This window comes from Colletotrichum destructivum, chromosome 4 (genome assembly GCF_034447905.1).
Source record: "Colletotrichum destructivum chromosome 4, complete sequence".
Taxonomy (NCBI): Eukaryota; Fungi; Ascomycota; class Sordariomycetes; order Glomerellales; family Glomerellaceae; genus Colletotrichum; species Colletotrichum destructivum.
In genome coordinates, this window is record NC_085899.1 from 4,580,166 (window position 1) to 4,598,352 (window position 18,187).

Here is an 18,187-nt window from a genome sequence, read left to right on the forward strand (position 1 = left end):
TGGAAACTATCCGGATATTCTTCCCCCTGGACAGTCAGACCTCTAGAGTCTCCTCTTCTCACAACGGCTCCCGCCCTTTGCCTTTGCCTTTGCCTTTGCCTTTGCCCCCCTTTTGTGCCCAAACGGACGTATTCTGAACGAACTCCAGCTAAGGGGGTTTCAACACCAAAAGGCCTCGACCAGAGTCCCCCCCAAACAGACAGGCGTCCAGTGGTCGGCCGAGAAAGGAGGCCTCGTGTGAATCGCGACACAAGTCGCAGAGCCCGCCCGCGCGAGGCAAACTCTAAACGCCCCCATCGTCAAACAACAAAACCCCCGTCCCGAAACATGCTCAACAAGCCTCGAGCTTGAGTGGCCGCCTCTCGACAACCGACCCTAGGCCGCCTTCGTCGTCGCCAACAGCCCCCGGTGCCTGGCGACGACGGCCTCGACCTCCTTGACCAGCTCCCCCTTCCGGGCCGCGGAGCACCAGCTACCCTCGACGGCGCCCGTCGCGATGCCCCGCCACTCGTCGACGCTCAGGCCGAAGGCCTCCTGCACGGCGCAGTAGTTCTCGAGGATGTAGCCGCCAAAGTAGGCCGGGTCGTCGCTGTTGATGCTGAAGCGCACGCCGCGGTCGAGGAAGGTCCGGATGGGCATCTCGCGCATCTCGCGCACGCCCCGCAGCACGACGTTGGACACGGGGCACAGGCTCAGCAGCGTCTTGCGCCCGGCCAGCCTCGTCAGCAGCGCGTCGTCCTCGGCCGCGCGCCGCCCGTGGTCGACGCGCTCGACGTCGAGGTCGTCGAGCGCCGAGACGACGAAGGCGGCGGGCCCCTCCTCGCCGACGTGCGCCGTGCGCCGGATGCCGGAGTCCCGGGCGGCGTCGTAGACGGGGCGGAACATGGCGGGCGGGTAGGGCGCCTCGCTGCTCGACATGCCGAGGCCGGCGATGGTGCCGTCCCGGAAGTGGCCGGCGTCGCGGGCCTCGAGGAACATGCGCATGGCGTCGTCGACGGGGCAGTGGCGCAGCAAGCAGACGATGTACTCGACCGTCATGCCAAAGTCGGCCTCGGCGCGGCGGCGGGCGCGGCGCAGGCCGTCGACGACGGTGCCGTAGGCGACGCCGCGGGCCGTGTGGGCCTGGGGGTCGAAGAAGACCTCGGCGTGGCGGACGTTCTGGGCGTGCGCCTTGGCGAAGTAGGCGTACCCTAGCTCCTCAAAGTCGGCGGCGGTTAGCAGCACCGAGAAGCCGATGAAGTAGTAGTGCAGGAAGTCGTCGAGCGAGGTGAAGTTGCGGTAGCGCTCGTACAGCGCCTCGACGCCGGCGAAGGCCGGATCCTTGTCGGCGGCGGGCAGGGGGATGCCGTTCTGCGCGGCGAGGCGGAACAGCAGCTCGGGCGCGAGGGAGCCCTCGATGTGGATGTGGTGCTCGCACTTGGGCAGATCGACCAGCAGATCGTGGAGGGCGTCCTTGCACATGCCGGGCGGCTGGTTGGCTGCGACTTTGTGTGTGTGAGATGGAGCGTGTAAGCGTTGAAGTAAGGTGCGTGCGTATGTGTGTGTGTGTGTGTGTGTGTGTGTAATGTCCGAGTATCCCAAGATTGAGCTTCCCGAAATTGAATTTCCCGAGGAGGTTTAGAAACGCGTTGTGGAAAAGGCAGACTATGACTCCAGCCAAGGACGAGAGATAGAGGACGTGAATGTGTGAGTTGGAGCGTGACGACGTTGTAGGTGCAGACAGAGATGTTTCACCCGCCAAAGTCTGCTCAAGTCCCCCGTCGTTGTTGATGTTGTCTTTCTGCCCTCCCCTCCTCGTTCACGAAACAAACTTCTAGAAGTCTGGGAGACGAACGCACGGCTTGGTAAATGCACGATGTGTATCTGCCACCAGAAAGTTTGCCTGTTAACCTTTTCGAGTCCTGCCGTTGGATTCCGATTCATAGGTTATTTTTGGGGGGGTTTGAGAACAAAAAGTCAAATGTCCATCTGTCTGTCTGTTTGTCTGTCTGTCTGTCTGTCTGTCTGTTCTTCGGACCGGCTGGTTGGTTACGTTATCCGGCCGCCATCTCGTGCGGTGTCGGCGAACGCCGTTCCTAGTCTGGCGGCGGAACACGGCGAAGTGAGCAGCGTTTGGGGCAGCACTAACTCACGTCCGGCTCGTTTTGCGGTTCTGGCAACACCTCCTTGGATGGACAGTGAGTCCTCCCCGACAAGGCATCTCGTCGGTCTCACAAGGCGGTTACCATGATGAATCAGGTCCGGATAAACGAAACACCCCCAAAGCATACGGTATACAGAGTTCTTATGATGGGGTAATGTGCGGTGTACAACCAAGAAACACCATGTTGCCGATGCTCATGATAGGGTTCCCCCTGGTCCTGATTAAGCCCGCCCAAAACTATCTTTCAACCGTCCCAGTTTTTCCTTTTGCCGTTCGTTCCTCTCACTTTCTTTTTTTTCTTTTTTTGGCAACCCCCCCGCGACGCCCTGCGGCATTAAACGCACGACCAACGCAGCCGTCGAACGACAGGATGGTTTGACATATCCATGTTGAAGCGGGCTAAGAACTGGTATGTAGCATCTGCCGTGGGGAGGGGGGGGGGGGGGCATTGGATGAAGCGATCTCTCTTATGACGAAACAAGCTCTGCAAGTCCAAAGTTCGGTTGCGATCGGAGAGCGACCACCGAGAGGGCTGGCTAGTCAAACATTTGGCCGATGAGACAGTCTCGTTGACCCAACCCTCTCTTCTCCTCTTTTCAGGCCCTCGACGTCGGGAAGAGGGCAGCCGACAGCAGGCAGAATGTATGCCCGTGTAAACGGGCATCCTCCTCTTCGGGAAATCAGACGAAGAGATAACGTTCATAGACAATGTTGAGTGAGACCCGACAACGACAGCAGCCGTAACTACGCCCCAAACCTGACGGCAGCTAGTCCCAGTTGTCTCATACCACACAGCGCTGACATCATCATTGGAAATGGTCTCCTTCAACTTCTTCAGCCAGCTTCTTCAGCGGCTCGTGTCTCCTGTAAGACTGGTTCGCGTACCCGATTACACTACAGTCTACTGGCCAATTCCTCATTGGCTCTTTTCTCTCTCTCTCTGTCTCTCTCTCTCTCTCTCTCTCTCGTGTTGATTTTTCGTTGTTCACAGGTGACGAGCCTTGAAGACTGTCACACCCTCCCCTCTTCTGTCAATGGCGTGTATCACCAGAAGAAGAAAAGGGTTATTTCCCGCTCCTTTTCGCAAGATTCATGTCTCAGGAGATCGCTGCCCCCCCCCAAGCCAATATCTCACCGATATGCGCGGACGAGGCTTGATCAAGACCTCAACCAACGAGGTCCTTGTCATAGAAAGGGGGTGATCTCAGAGCCAACATCAGTGCCCAAGATCCCACCCAGTATTTTGACTGCAACTGAATGCACCTGATGATTGTGGGGAGGAGGGCGGTGGTGCGCACTGAGTAGTTGATGTAAGTATGGGTACACCACGGACCAGGGATGAAAGACGGGAGAAAAAGCCGCAGGTGACCTGGGTCGTTTCGGTCGTCAGATCGGTCGTCTCATCGATGGGAAGGGGGGGGCGCCGGGCAGTGCAGTCGAGTCTACACTTACACCATCTATAGCAAATAGCTGCTGAACAATAGTGTGTGTTTCTCTCTCCCGACGCTCGCCAGCGTCAGGATTGAGAGCATATGATACCATTCCCAAGTCCTGCATATACACAACAAGCACAAATACACACACACACACACACACACACACACACACACACACACACACACACATTCTATCTCTCTCTCTCTCTCTCTCTCTCCGAAGTCTGTCTCTCACGACCCTTGATGTTTGATGACGGAACGGCTGGACGTGCCCCCTCGGGTTCTTGCTCCGAACCCGTCCCGTCCAGCCAAGGAACCGTTCCTGGTCTGAGCCCCCCCCCCCCCCCCCCCCCCGCCAAGGGGGGGTAACGGTGGTCGACCGGTCTCTTGGCCCCCTAGATATGCTCCGACTGCTGCCAAACCAAGCCGCTCTCTCCTCCGTCCATGCTGCTGGCACGGGGGGTCGGCTAGTCCCCCATGGCATCTGGAACATGAGCTGTCGCAACCACCGATCTCTTCGTAGTGATCCAGAAGAGGCCCTCCTCCCCCCTCTCTGCCCGCCAGACGTGCACAAAAAGCTTATCGATGGGAATAGCCCGCAGTCACCGCGTGCAACGGCCGATCAGGTCACGTTCTGTCCCCCCCCTCCCCCTTCCCTCTCTCCGTCCCTTCGTTTAAGCTTGTCATGGCTGTTTCCGCGTCCAGAGGCTTGTTTGTGCTCGTCCATCCATCCATCCATCCATCACCAGTCGTCGAGCCCTCTCTGGTGTTCTATTTCTGTCGATTTGAAGCGGGCAACCAACCGGACCGCGTCTTCATGTCACAGACTTTGCATCGTCGTACCTTATCCCAAGTCTTGGGACGCGGCCGTGAGCCTTTCTTGTTCCAAGATCGACGGGGGAAGGGGGGGGGGGAGGATGACGAACCCGCGGGCAACCCAGGATTCAAGCTTCCTTCTCGACGCCCTTTCCGCTGTGGTCTGTAAGTGGACTCCGTACCCAGATGTCGACACCGACACCGTCTGTGGGTAAAGTTGAGAACCGTTCTCCTGCTGCTCATGTCCGCCTCCGATGTTCCTATCCATGTAAACATAATGTATGTACCCTTCAAGCCCCCCCCTTTCCCGCTGACGGAAATGTGGGATTCGTCAGAACAGCCGGGCCCAGTTTCATGCAAGCTAGCAAGGGGAAAGGGGGCCGTCTCTTTGGACCTCGCCGTTTCATTTGGCTTGCTGACCGCCTATTGCGAATGACTGCCGTCCGAAAGGGACTCAAGTTTAGTTACCAGCTCCTTCTCTGTAAGCTTCTGACTGGATCCAGTCCCATGACCAGTGGCACCAAAGTCGTCCTCGTCCTCCTCCTTGTCCAGTATAGAGGGCCAATATGTCTTGTAGAAAATGAATGAAAGATACTATATAGAGAGAGGGGGGGGAGGAAGGGAGGGAGGGAAGGGATGTTAGGTTGCAGTGGGCCGGACTCGAGGGCAGCTTTGGTCACACTGCATAACGCCCGGCTTTGTCTTGTTCCGCAGCGAAATTTAAACTATGCGATGCGATGCGATGCGATGCGATGCGATATTGCCAGTAACCGTCCGTCCCTGTGTCCGTTTGCCGTTGCAGCTTGCGTCACATGGGCACAATCCTCCAGTTCCGAGAGGGCGCATGCCCAGCCAGCCAGCTAGTACTTATCTCGAGCCAGGTCGGCCAGAAGGGAAAACCGAAGCAGGTCTTCTTTCTTTCTTTCCCTTCCCTCTCTACAAGTGACGAGGAGGAGAATGTGTATAATATTTGCGGGGTTTGCACACCACCGCGCGCACCACCTGCATTCAACCTGGCCGGTTCTGGCGTTTGCTGCTGATCACGCCTACTGTGCCCAGGAGCTGTTCCCATCCCGGCGGAAATACCGAATGGCACCCCCTCCTCGAGGTCTAGAGTGCAGTCGATGGTGCAGTGTAACCCGCGCTGCACATGGTCCGTTTCGCTTGTTCAAGGGGAGGGAAGGATGCAAGCCTGGGGGATGGCGGCCGGAGCATGTGCCACTTTGGACAGTACTCCGTCCGACGACCGGTGGCTGGTGACAGTGAACGATGCCGGGCTGCTAACAAGGAGAGAGAGAAAGAGAGAGAGAGAGAGACACTCGGTTATCATCCAGTTGTTATAGCCCCGAACTGGATACCACCGAACGCAGATTGGTTTCACGGATGGAACCCGGCAGACAGGCACATATACACAGAGCAAACTAGCTGGCAAGACACATACCATGGCCGACAGGGGTCGACAACCGTTTTTTCCTTTGCACGGCCTCCTCGCGTGCTCGGGTGCTCGAGCCAACCTTTGCACAGGGAACGCCAATCGAGCCAGCATCGCCCAGGTCAGGTTTGCGGTCCAAGTCGGTGGGTGTGCGGCTTTGACAAGAGCATGGGGGTGTTTCCCTGTCTGGGTTGGGAACTCTGATATAGAGAGAGAGAGAGAGAGAGAGAGAGAGAGAGAGAGAGAGAGAGAGAGAGAGAGAGAGAGAGAGAGAGAGAGAGAGAGAGAGAGAGAGAGAGAGAGAGAGAGTCTGGAGAGGGCGGGAAGAGACAAGTTCAGGCCGTCCAACCGAGACGAACTTGGAGACGGGTAAAACGCACAGTCCAGAGTTTTTTGCAAGTTTCGCTATTAATATCCGTCCAGTGTGCAGTAAAGTGAAGTGACTCTGCACGCAGTACAGTCCAGGTACACGACGGGTACATAGAAAAAGCCAAAGTACAAAATACGGAGCCGATCGCTTCCATCCGCCGATTCGGCATTCGGTTGTCATCAGATGCTACTGCTTCGGTCTCCACATCTCCTTTGGGATAAACGTCCTGGCTATAGCTGATGCTCTTAATCTGCGGCATGCGGCACCCGTGACCCAAGAGCCCGTTGTGGTCGGTCCTTGGTCCTTGGTTCTTGGTACTTGAAGGGGAGTAGGGGGTAGGGGGGAGGGAAGGGGAGGCGGAGGAGGAGGAGGAGGATGATGATGATGGGGGTTAATATCGCGACTCACCCAGCACGGCGGCGCGGACGAATGTAGACCAGCGACAACGTCAGCAACTCCATTGTCTCCGGCCAGTCCCCCCGGTGGTCCTTGCTTGTTCTGGGGTCCCTGATAAGATTTCCCATCATGTCGCAACTTCTCGCGGCATCGTCATGTCTCGTCTCCCCTTCCCTCCCCCTCTCCTGTGGGGGAGGGATGCGCAGCCACAGCGGCCCTGGTCGAGTGGCCGGCCCTCCGACCTACAACGGAATCAACGGCCAGCCCCATCTGTTGGAGAGCTCGCCGCACGACTCGGGGGTCATGTTACATTGCTGCAAACCGACCGCGCCGGCCGGGAACGCAACGAGTCGTGAACTGAACCCCCCCCCCCCCCCTCCCCGTTTTCCGTTCCGCTGCTTAGAATCAGAGGTCAGAGGTCCTTTACAGATATTGCGCGATACATACCCGTGCTTCTCGTACGTAGCACCGCAGCACCGCCAGCACCGACAGTACCGCAGCGCCAGCCGGGCCGTTGTCCATGTGCTACCCGCTGATCTGCGATTCCCACCACGCAATAACACATGTTCCACCGTGGATCGGAATATTGGACCCGGCTTTGTGAGATTGCAGTAGACAGACGGTAGATGCCGTGGGCCAAGGGTGCAGGATCAAGTAGAAAGCCCGCTAGTTTTCCGAACAGTGGAATCGCTTGTCGTCTTGTCATCTCGTCGGCTCGCGATAGAACCGTCGCCCCAGCCCAGTCCCGGCAAAGGAGGTAGCCCCCTCGGTGTACGGTCTGGGAGTATTGGACTGACGAAGACTATCATGTTACTTTGGCTCAATGTTCCAGGCAGTTAGTTGCTAGTTTGATGGCGATTATGGGTGCATGTACACCACCATCACTAACTACCACCGCCGCCACCGCCACACCACAACACACCACACCACACACCACACCACAATTGTAAGCAGCCATGACAGGCAACCGAAGGAGTTAGCCAGCAGGCCTGGAATTCGCAGGCCGTTGTGAGCCGTGGCGCACGGAGGAAACGTCCAGGGCCTTGCACGCCACCTCGCCGGATGCATGATCCTCGGGAAGTGGGATGGATGCTGCAGCATGGTATGGTGGTAGTGTACTTATAGTAGACTAGTAATGATGGGTCGCATCCCCGGGTCGTTGGCGAAGTAAGCTCCTGTCGAAAAGGCCGCGCGGGAGGGGGGGGAAGAGATCGTCTCCTGCAGCTAGAGTTTTCCCAGCAGCGGCCGTGAGCAACGCTAACTTTGTCCTCCTATCGTATGTACGATGTGCTCTGTTGACAGTCAGTCCATCGTCCCACCCCCGGCCCCTCATAGCTCGTTCGGTACATCGTATGTGTACGATGTACAGATAGGGCCTGTGCAATAGTGTACTGCGGGCTGCAGGAGCTCATGTCGGTCGACTCTGTTGAGAGTCCCGACAAGGACAGGGTTTTGTGGAGCGCTCGGAGGCGATTGACGTGTTTTCGACAGCCGGCACGCACACGACAGTGGACAGCGGACATGGGACATGGGACATGGGGCATGGGAGCGTTCCAGGGCGGGAAGATGCGGTTCGCGAGATCAAACCTTGGGCGACCAAGATGATGGGTAGATGCCGTCTCACGCCTCTTGAGGGCCTGTCGTCTATGCCATTGGTCGCGTGTGAGTTCTCGGCTGACAGGCCGAGCAGAGTTCGATTACTCATGTGCTACGATGCATTCATTGATGGCGACGGTGGAGAGGTTTACTTGGACAGAATACATGGCAGGCAAACAAGCAAGCAAGCAAGACAAACCAGCCAGTCCAGTTCGTCCGGAGGGTTGTTTTGCCGCGACGGGACCGATGCTACGCCAAGCGCGTGGCTCTGTCTGGCAGATGTTCGGGGAAAAGAGACCGTGGACAACTGGGACGTGGGAGACCTGGCGAGTTTGTCGGAGCAAATTTCGGCCCATCGGCAGCGAGGGGATGGGAGGGGAGGGGAGGGGCCACCGGCTGGTAGTCCGGCTGGTCGACCCGTCCGAGGCTATCGTTATGCATTCATATGCAAAGACTACCAATCCGATCGTCTCGGGGCTCGAACCGAACGGATGTGCGGTTTGCCTCGTGACGTGACGTGACGCGAGCCTCTTCTTCTTGTCGCGGCAGTGCAGACCTGCTAATAATGCCCACCTCATCTCAATATCAAAGGTGGGCTCTAGGGTGCACTGATCCGTGTTTGTCACGCCGAGTTGGGATTGATCAGAGGTCCCTGGAGAAGGTCGAGATTGAGAAGGTCCTGCAAAGACTTGGCTAGTGTGTCGTACAGAGGCGGGAGCTCCGCCGTTGCAAAGTGTTTCCCCGGACATCTGGCCGAGACGGCGATGACAGCAGATGGGAGAGAGGAGCATCTTGCCTGCTTGTCAAACGTCAGGAGACTGCCCTCTAGGGCAAGCATGCTCGGAGCGACATCGCCATGGCGCTAGAGTGTGTGGACGTGTGGACTGCGGGCTTGTCTGGGTTCGCACGTTCGCTGTCAACGGTTCGAGGCCAGGCCTGGCCATCCATCCGTTGGCCCTGTCATGCGAGGCGCTAGTGCAAGTCGTGAGGTGTCATATGTATCTGTATCCGTCGTGAGTATCCGTACTCTGTACAGAGTACGAATCTCGGGTGATGTACGGATATTCCTACATTGCCCCTCCCCGGGCGGGCGGTGTTTCCCCTGGTAGAGTGGCATCTGTGCGTCTTCTCCGCCAGGGAAGTTAGAAACGGAGCGTGTGGGACATGATTCGGGGAAATTGCATGGTGATGGACTCGTGGCAAGCCGAGCGAAAGTTGGTTTTTAATGGGACCACCTCGTGGGCTTCATTCGGCCTCATGAGCATTTGGCGACATCCGGATGATGCCGACTGATCAGAAGTCATGGAGACGGAAACCACTGGCAGTCCGGCACCACCACCACCCCCAAGTGGGCACGAACTTGTCAATCTGCGGGATCGGTAGCACTGCCACTAGTCCAGGAGGCGGTCGTCATCAAATTCCCCGGCTGGAGGAACGCCCCCCCCTCCCCTATGCTGAGCGCCGAGTACCAGACAGGTACTTCGTACAACGTGCTGTAGTACTGATGCTACTGCACGCGCTCCACGGCCGGTCTGTCTCGGCAAAAGGGAAGGGGTTCGTACGTAGACAGGGACCCCAACGGGGGGATGAGTATGCAGTATGGCCACTTTTTGTTGGAGACTCGACCTGGCACCTCTCAATAGTCTGGGTACGATGTATGCAGCTCAGCGCGTTCCACCGAGCGAGCCCGCTTCCGCTTCGGAAAGGCGCGTGTCGCGCTTGTGTTCTACAAAGAGGGCTTTCCAACGCTCGCTCCGAGCAGACGGATATCGGGGGCAAAGAATGATTCGGCGGCGTGGGGCCGACGGCTCCTGGATCGGCAGAAGCTAAAAAGCCAGAAGCAGGGCGAGAGACCGCAGGCTGCAGAACACGGAAGGGAAGCTCTGGCTGGCGGTGTCATCTCATGTGGTGGGTGGGCAGCAATCCGTGGCAGTTCATAGTATCCGTACGTAGTTTGACGGTGCCGTTCAGGGCTAGCTAGCGTAGTGTAGAGCTGCCCGCCGACGATCCCTAGCCAGCCGGATGGGCCGTGAATGTGGCAATCGGCAGTTCACTTTGCCGTGACCAAGACCAGGCGGGCGGTTTGTGTTGGCTGCGGCAAGCCAGGCGATTGGGAAAACAGAAAACAGCTCCGTATGTTGCAAGGCGGCCAAGAATCGGGTGGGCATTGGAGGAGTGGCTGGCACGGCTATCGACATGCGTTTTGACTCGGTCATGAAGATCAGGTGCGATTAGACGGTCTCGCAAGGCACCACCCGCCGCGTCGGTGCCGTGTCGTCAGCAAGAAACTGCGACCTTTGATCTGCCGGCAATGTGAAGAAGATGACGCGCCAGCTGGGACGACGGGGACAGACCAGATGCGACGGATGAGTTATGCACAGCCCTGAGTCGCCAGCGCAGATCCCGGCCTCGACTGGGAAGTTTACCGGGCCAGGGAACCAACGCGCCGAGGATACATACAATGGGCGCTTCGAGGCTTGCTGTGTATCCATAGTCGTGGACCGCAGATGGGCGCTCAACAGCTCAACAGCTCCTCGCGCTCAGGGTTCGGATGGCTTGCCGGCATGCGTGTAGCAGTTATATTGGCTTGGAGGTGATGCCGAGCGACTCGACCCGAGATGAACCGTTGAGGACCGAACGTCTGCCTGCCTGCCTGCCTGTCTACCTGCCTGTCTATCTGTCTGTCTTTTCGTCAGGTTTGCACACAACTACATCCGTACTCAAGTTCGCATGTTCTGAAATCTGGAAGGCCGTGATAGTCAGCGGGGAGAGAGAAAGGGCGGGTGCAGACTGCATTTGGTCCGGTCAAGATACGGCGAGAGGAGCCATTGTTGGGCCCATGGACGAAAATGCGACAGAAACGAACAACTCTCTAGGCGAGTCCTCGGCAAGTTCCAGGTCGAGGATCAGGATACCCGCAACTAGGATGCCAAACGATGAAGATGGGGAACCAAGAGCGAGTCCGAGGGGGAAGTCGGGACAGAGATGTGAAGGTACGGAGGTTCATCGGAGGATCTCCCTGCCAGGGCCGAAGCGCTAGTCTCGTTCCGGCCTGGCGTTACAGTGTACGTAATGCAAGAGATACGTACCGAAGCGAGGAAAGACGTGGAGTCGAGAACGAACGGGGTGAGAAAGCGAGTGAGTGAGTGAGTGAGTGAGTAAAACGAGTGAGTAAAACGAGTGAGTGAGCACTGCACTGAGTTGGACAAGTGCCACGGACTGACTCTATCAAATCACACTCGGCGAGGTATTCTGGGGTGAGCAAAACTCTACTTGCCCCCTACTGTTGCATACGGCGCATGACATTAAACAAGTGCCGTCTGCCGAGCTCCATTGGAACGCAACTCAACCGCCGATCTCACAGTCAATCTCAATCTTGAACAGCAACAGGCCACGGCCACCGGACGCCTCTGGCTGTTACGTAGGTAGTGCAGTTTACTCTACGGCTGTGCCGCCGCCGCCGCCCCTCATCACCAATAACTCGAGCCAAATGGCTTCACAGGTTGTTGAGTCGGTAAGAATCACATTGTAAGAATTTCCTCCAACACCGAAGCCTTCCACAACGGGACATGGATCGGAACCGGCAGAGAGATCATACTGATACCCTGTGGGACCAACTCCAAATTTCAACTGATAGTGGGTGCTGGCACTTTGCCCCATCCACACATCTTTTCTCAAAGTCTCCAAGAAAACACTCAAGCCTCCAACCCATGACTCCAACTCAACAACCGCCTTCGCCCTGTGAGTGACTTCTCGGCCGGCGTCGGACAATTTCCACCTTGACGGGACCAGTTCTGGATCCGGGCTAATGTGCACTGCTGCGGTATGGCCACCTGGGTTCTGTCATTGGGCCACCGATCTTGTCCATCTTCATCACACACTCGCAGCAAGCCTCCTTGTTTGTCAACCAGGCCAAATGCCGACTCGTTTCTGGGGAGCTAGGGGGGAGGAAGAGGCAGGATTGGACTACATAGTTTTCCTTGGTCTGTTCCCACGGCCAGGTTGCAACCCCCCCAATTCCAGCTTCCCAAGGCCCAAGGACCAGTCGACACCACTCCCGGCACGGCGTATCCCGTGCTATTCCTAGCTTGTCGAGTTGGGTGTGGTTGGCACACCACCATCGCCATCTGCCACCGACAAAACCTTTTCCAGCCTCTCAGCACCACAGGTACTTCCTTTGCTTGGGACCTAGAACAAGAACGAAACTCTGGCTCGACCAACAAGGATCGACAGAGGTTTTGTCGACTGGGGGAGGGGGGGGGGGGGGGGTTGCTGCTTTCCCCTTTGCTCTTTGCCGCCTGCCTTCGAGCCGACAACCAGCCGATTACGAAGGCGCCCCGAAAGCATGTCGTGGGTATTAACCGACCGGGCCTAAACCAACAGGCGAGAAACTCTCCCCAGACTCAGAGAACAGGGCATCTGAGAAGACGTGAGCAAGAGCCGGGCAGGCTCAAGATTTCGATGAACCCTGAACGAGGCCTACGGTGTCTACCAACACACACGCACAATCGCTCCCACTTGCCAGCATGTCCCGCCTTCTCGTCAACCGTCTCTTGTTTGGGATTGGCCTGATCTCGCCCGATTGATCAGAACGAGCTGATACTGAATAACCCCCCGCCCACCTTCTTTGCTTCGTCTCCTCTTCTGTTGCTATTATTGACACGCTCACAACCAGCTCAGCCTGGCGAGGCGAACCTCTCCGGCAGACTGTCGGACGAGCTTGGCTTCCGCGTTGCCTCGTCTGCACATGCGGGACATTCGGGTTCTGACTCTGACTCTGGCTCTGGCTCTGGCTCAGACGAACACTGGCGAGGAAACATGCTTCTTTCACGCGCCGCCTGATCCCGGGACGCGAGAGGCACCACTGCAGGAAGCGTGCTGGAGACGCACTTGAAACTGCCATGGACGGATTGAACACGGCTCAAAACCAATTGAAGTCTACCCGTCCATCGACCGCACCTAACTGGCGGTCGTCTAACTGAGCCGAGCACTATCTCGCGCCACCCCTTGATCCCGTGAGACGGACAGACTGGGAGTACCACGCCCAGTGCGCTAACTGACGTGACGGCCGTGATTCCAAGGCATCACGTCGACGGTGCCACGGCTCGACACCCTCCCGTGCAACAGCTCCAGACGAGGCGTTGATACCTAGTCCTTGTCCCGATTCCCCTCTCCCTCCCTCTCGCCCCAATGGCTCTGCCATTGGCGAAGATAATACACACTAGACCTTGCCCTGGTGCTTGGCTGGAGGAAGCAGGGCGTTGGCGGTTTGCTTATTTCTCCCCCGTGGCGTCGGGCTGTCACGTCACCGCAAGCCATGGGGCGTCCATCACTGTTCGTTCAACGACATACATCCATCGACCCATTCATGCGTCCATTCGTCCGTCAAGCCATACTCAGCGACGGCACGAAGAGGAGGACAGACAAGAAAAGAAACAAATTAAGCTTCAACTCGCGGACGTTGCTACCCCGAGCCGGTGTCGGCCACCTTCAGTCACGCCATTCACCGAGAGATCCATCCTCTCTCCCACTAAGATATGCACTTAACACTAATACATCCTGGGCCCTTCTTCTCCACGCACATCACATCCGGGCGGAACTCGACGAAGCCGCTGTGGAGTCCCGTTTGGTTTGCCGCCATCTCCCCCCCCCCCTGTTGACAAACGGCTGAGGCGTTGCCCACTCGTGATTTTTTGCATCCGAGCCCCCGAGAGAATCGATCATGTCTCACTGCGGCACTGGACCAATGCTGCCATGTGCCTCCGCTCCCCTTCTCTGACCCTCGTTGCCCGCAGAAATCTGCTCGGCCCGGGGGGGGGGATGGCCTCCCCAAAGTTCCAATTCCCGTCTCATCCCATCTCTGGCTCGTCCGCCTTCTTTGACTGCTAACTCGAGTCTCGAGTCTTTATTTTTACACACAGAGGAAACGGAATGAGCGGCACACAGACAGATGTCACCACCAATGAATTGTAACGCCATCGTGGGAAAAGCATACAGTCAGGCTCTTGTTTGACCTGCTCGAGGACACGAACTTACTCTCTCAAACACACTCTCTCTGTCTGTCTGTCGCTGTCCCTCAAAACTGCACATCCCTGCCCGGGACCCTGCCCATTTCGATTCCCCACCCTTGTATTTTTCTTTTTTTTTTCTTCTTTTTTTACTCTCTTCTTGCCCTCCGAGAACAGACGGGAAGGATGAGTGGTTGGACGGACCGACAGGACTCTCCTCCCCCCTGGACCCTGGCCCTGGACGATGCAATTCCTACCTTGACTCGAGTCCATCCTCCTCAAACTCCTAGCACCACCCGCCGCCGCCTTGCTCCCTCTGCTCCCACGGCCCCGACATTTCCCAAGCATGTGGGCCCGGTGAACCACCCCGCGGGTGCCATAGCCGTTTCGAGCCTCGTCGACTCGTCGAGGCCTGCCCCATGACGTCCACGCGCTGCACGCCGACAGGAGAGGCCATGGGGGGAGGCGCCGCTGCCCTTTCTGTCAACTGTCCCGTACAGTAGACCGGCATGCAGCGTACAAACTCTCTTGACGCGTCCCAGCGGTAACAGGCACACTTCGGACGGTCTCCGACGTCTTACATCGACGAGTGCCCGTTTGTTTGCCCCGTCTCCTCTCCCCCCCTTGCCCCAGAGGCCGTTGCGCAAGTACGGATACACCCAGACGGCATCCGTCCCAAGCCTGCGAAGCAAGCACTTGCTTGCTGCTCGCCGGGGGGGGGGGGGGGTCGGGACAACCATTGTCGTCGACACTGGCCTCCGCCTGCCACTTGTCACTTGCGCCGGCAGGATGAACGTTGTTCGCCAGCCGTGGCTTATTCTTAGCACCCGTCCGGTTGTCTCTGACCTTGAGACCACTTTGATGCGTGCGTGTGTGTTTGATCTGTTCCCTGATGGGAACAAGACAGGACGACAGACTACCCAGCGCTGTCGTTCTACTACACCAGTCAGTTTATCCATTCATCCACCCACATGTCGTTGCAGGGTGCCTTTTCCCCCCCTTCTACTCTATCCGTACTCTGTATTCTACTCTTTTTTCTGATTATCTACCTGGGGCAACGCTGATCCGTTCCGTCTGAGGGGTGTGCAGGCATGTGTGTGGGATCGCCTTACACACACCATCACCGCTCTGATACCCTTTCGCCTATGCTCTCCCACAGGAGTGTTCGCTCATCAGAGCCTCTGGTCCCTGTTTCCTCTTGAATTGTGTTGTTTCCCTTCGACCACCTCCGCGTCTCTCTTTTTCCAAGCCACTATTGCCACCAACCAGCCTGACCACTGCATGTATGTGTGCAAATGGCCCCCTTGCCTCCCCCCGCCATCCTCTGAAGATTTATATATCCCCCAGCTATAGACGGATGCTTCCCAGCGGCGGATTACGTCTTCTCCGTACTCGTCGAGCAGGGAACATCACGGCTGCTGTTGCCCACCTTAACAGGCCCATCATATCATATCCATCATATCAAAAACCATCTTCACGCTCCCTCCCCCCCTCCCCCCCGTCTAGCCCCTTATATCCATCTCACTGCCAACGATCGACAGTACTGTGCGGGGCTCTGAATCGTGTCACCCTTCAAGTCCCCTTTGGGGGTGTTGCCAAGGAATACCCAGAAACTCAGCTCCTCCTCAGCCCCAGCAGACCGGACAACAACAGGTCGAATTTCACAAGCAAAGTCTCCCGGACACGAATCGATTGCCATTAACAGCGGCCCGTCCGCCCATTTGGGAGTTTTCCCTGACCCGAACGTCTCGGCCCCATTTCTGGGAAACTTGCAGCGATTCGCCCCATCAAGTGCCACTTCAAGTCCGGACAGTCGAGACGACACCAAAAGCCCTTCAAGCAACTGATCTACCACCTGAAAGGGGTGAGAAAAAAAAGAAGAAAACAGGATCCAACCTTTATCGAGCAGCGATTACGCCCTCGCTCCTGGATCACGCAGTCCCAGCTCAGAAAACTACAAACACAACGCCGAAAAAGACTGTCTATCTCTCTCTCTATCTCTCGCTCCTGTCCTCCCGTTCACACCCTGCGGTTCAGTCGGCTTTTGGGGAGCCTGTTAAACTCGTCACATTCCGCACCCTGCCCTCCTAACGGCCTCTGTCTGGAAAAGCCAGCAACAGGCTCGTCGGGAACCCTTGCAAGAAGACGGCGTCCGTTGCGTGGCCCCCGGTGTGTTCCTTTGCGGCAGCGTGCAGATAGATTCCCGCTCCTGCGAAGACACCCGTCACACACTTCTCACCCCTCCCCATCCACCCCCCGCCTAAGCCGACAGCCCGGAGAGGAGCCTCGAATCGGTCACCCGGCGTCAACCCTAGCCCTTTGTCTTTGTTGCTCAGTATAAGTCAGCCAGCAGGTTGGTACTCTGTACAGGGACTCGAAAGGCCTATCCATCCTGTCGCAACGCTCACGCGTCCGAGACCGCTAACCAGCAACGGTCTCGTCTGTCCCAGGTCCAGTTCACAGTGGTACATACCGATACTTTGTGCACTACACCTCTCGGAGAGATAAGACGTCGGGTTCTCGGGTCTAGCACCGAGATATGCTTATTGCCCTGCCCGTAGCCATCATCAGCCTTCAGCAATACGACACGTGCTTGGCCGTTGCAGAACTGGAACACCGCGCTGTGGGCCAGAACACTTGGCTGTTGTGGGTTATTGTCTCTTGACTATCTTTTGCTGGTGGCAGAAGTGCGACAACAACTACAACGACAAAAACAAGGCTGTCGTCAAAGTCTCGGGTCAGGTACGTTGATCAGTGTGTTTCATTTCTCCTACTCGCGTCTTTTGAAGCCGTGATAATCGCCCTCATCCTCGCCCTCTCCCCCCCTTCCACGATCGATTCATGTTCATCTTGCTACACTCAAAATCATCGAAACCCGGCCTCATTGTACCCGGCCCTGAGTGGGCGCCGGCCACCGGCTAGGCTAGGGGGGGGCCACTCACCCCCCCCCCCCCCCCCCCCCCCTCTGCCATCTGGCTCGCCGGTTAGCATTGCCACGGACATTATACCTTATGCCAGATTTTCGTGACGAGATCGGGAACGCGGTTGCGTGCGTGGTCAGGGCCATGCTTGTCCAGAAGCTCCAGAGTCTAAAGGAGATCATTGTTTGATAGCTCCCGACGAACGGCTTAGTGGCTCACACCCCCTCTTCTTCTTCTTCTTCTTCGTTGTCGTCCCCTTTCTCCTCTTCTCTTCCTCCTCTCCTCTTCCTTCTCATCAAGCGCACGTCCGCTGGGGTTGTAGTCGTGGTCGGCTTGTCTGTCGGCTGTTCATTCACCCTACCAGGTTCCAACCCAGCCCGGTGTTCCAACCGAACCCGGGTTGGTACAAAGAGGAAAATGGAAGCGACCTGGACCACAGTTGGGCCATCCATCCATTCATCTGCACGCTGCTGCAAAGACTGTTGGAAGGATTCTGGATGCACATCATGTCCCAAAATAGTCACCCCTCCTCTTACTCGTCTTCCTCGTCCCACCACCAGCATGTCAAGTCTGGGACTACAGCCCGGAAGAATGCCGGCGTGGGCTCTCTCTCTCTCAGAGAACAGCTTCAACGATGACAGGCCTCCTGCATTCAAGTGCAGAAAGGGAGAGGCTTCATGTCCGGAGGCTGCAGCTGTGCTCTCTGCAAGGTCAACCGAACCAACGAAGGACACAATGCGCCCATCCATCCACGCTCCGCACACCAAGCTCCCAGCGGATGTCTCCGGCCCCCGAAGCTGATGCAACCCTCTCTCTTTTTCTCTCACTCACTCTCTCACTCACTCTCCCATTCTCGCCTGGTTTGAACGCTGCAAGAGCAGACACTGTTGTATACATGTGCCTACGGCTTCCTTTCCACTCTCTTCCCTTTCGCAGATGGGAAGAAAAATAAAAGGGGAGGAAAGCTCAACCCGCGTAGTAACTCGGAGTGAGGTCCTATACCAGCATCTCCTGCTTTATTTACCCCCCCCCCCCCCCCCCCCCCCCCCAACCGCTCATAACACGCTTG

General features: G+C 57.2%; 2 protein-coding genes across 2 annotated transcripts; both read right to left on the reverse strand.

Annotated features, from left to right (window-relative positions):
* Window positions 1-374: 374 nt before the first annotated feature.
* On the reverse strand, window positions 375-1,981 carry CDEST_07336 (Putative adenosine deaminase domain, adenosine/adenine deaminase, adenosine/AMP deaminase active). The gene has a single exon (XM_062923495.1). It carries the CDS (start codon window positions 1,459-1,461, stop codon window positions 376-378), a length of 1,086 nt encoding a protein of 361 aa, XP_062779546.1. The 5' UTR covers window positions 1,462-1,981; the 3' UTR covers window position 375.
* A 2,161-nt stretch (window positions 1,982-4,142) lies between these two features.
* CDEST_07337 (uncharacterized protein) lies at window positions 4,143-6,731 on the reverse strand. Its single transcript, XM_062923496.1, has 3 exons — window positions 6,606-6,731; window positions 4,506-6,514; window positions 4,143-4,434 (listed from the first exon to the last, which is right to left on the reverse strand). The coding sequence occupies exons 1-2, from the start codon at window positions 6,722-6,724 to the stop codon at window positions 6,163-6,165; spliced, it is 471 nt and encodes a 156-aa protein (XP_062779547.1). The 5' UTR covers window positions 6,725-6,731; the 3' UTR covers window positions 4,143-4,434; window positions 4,506-6,162.
* Between the last annotated feature and the right edge of the window lie 11,456 nt (window positions 6,732-18,187).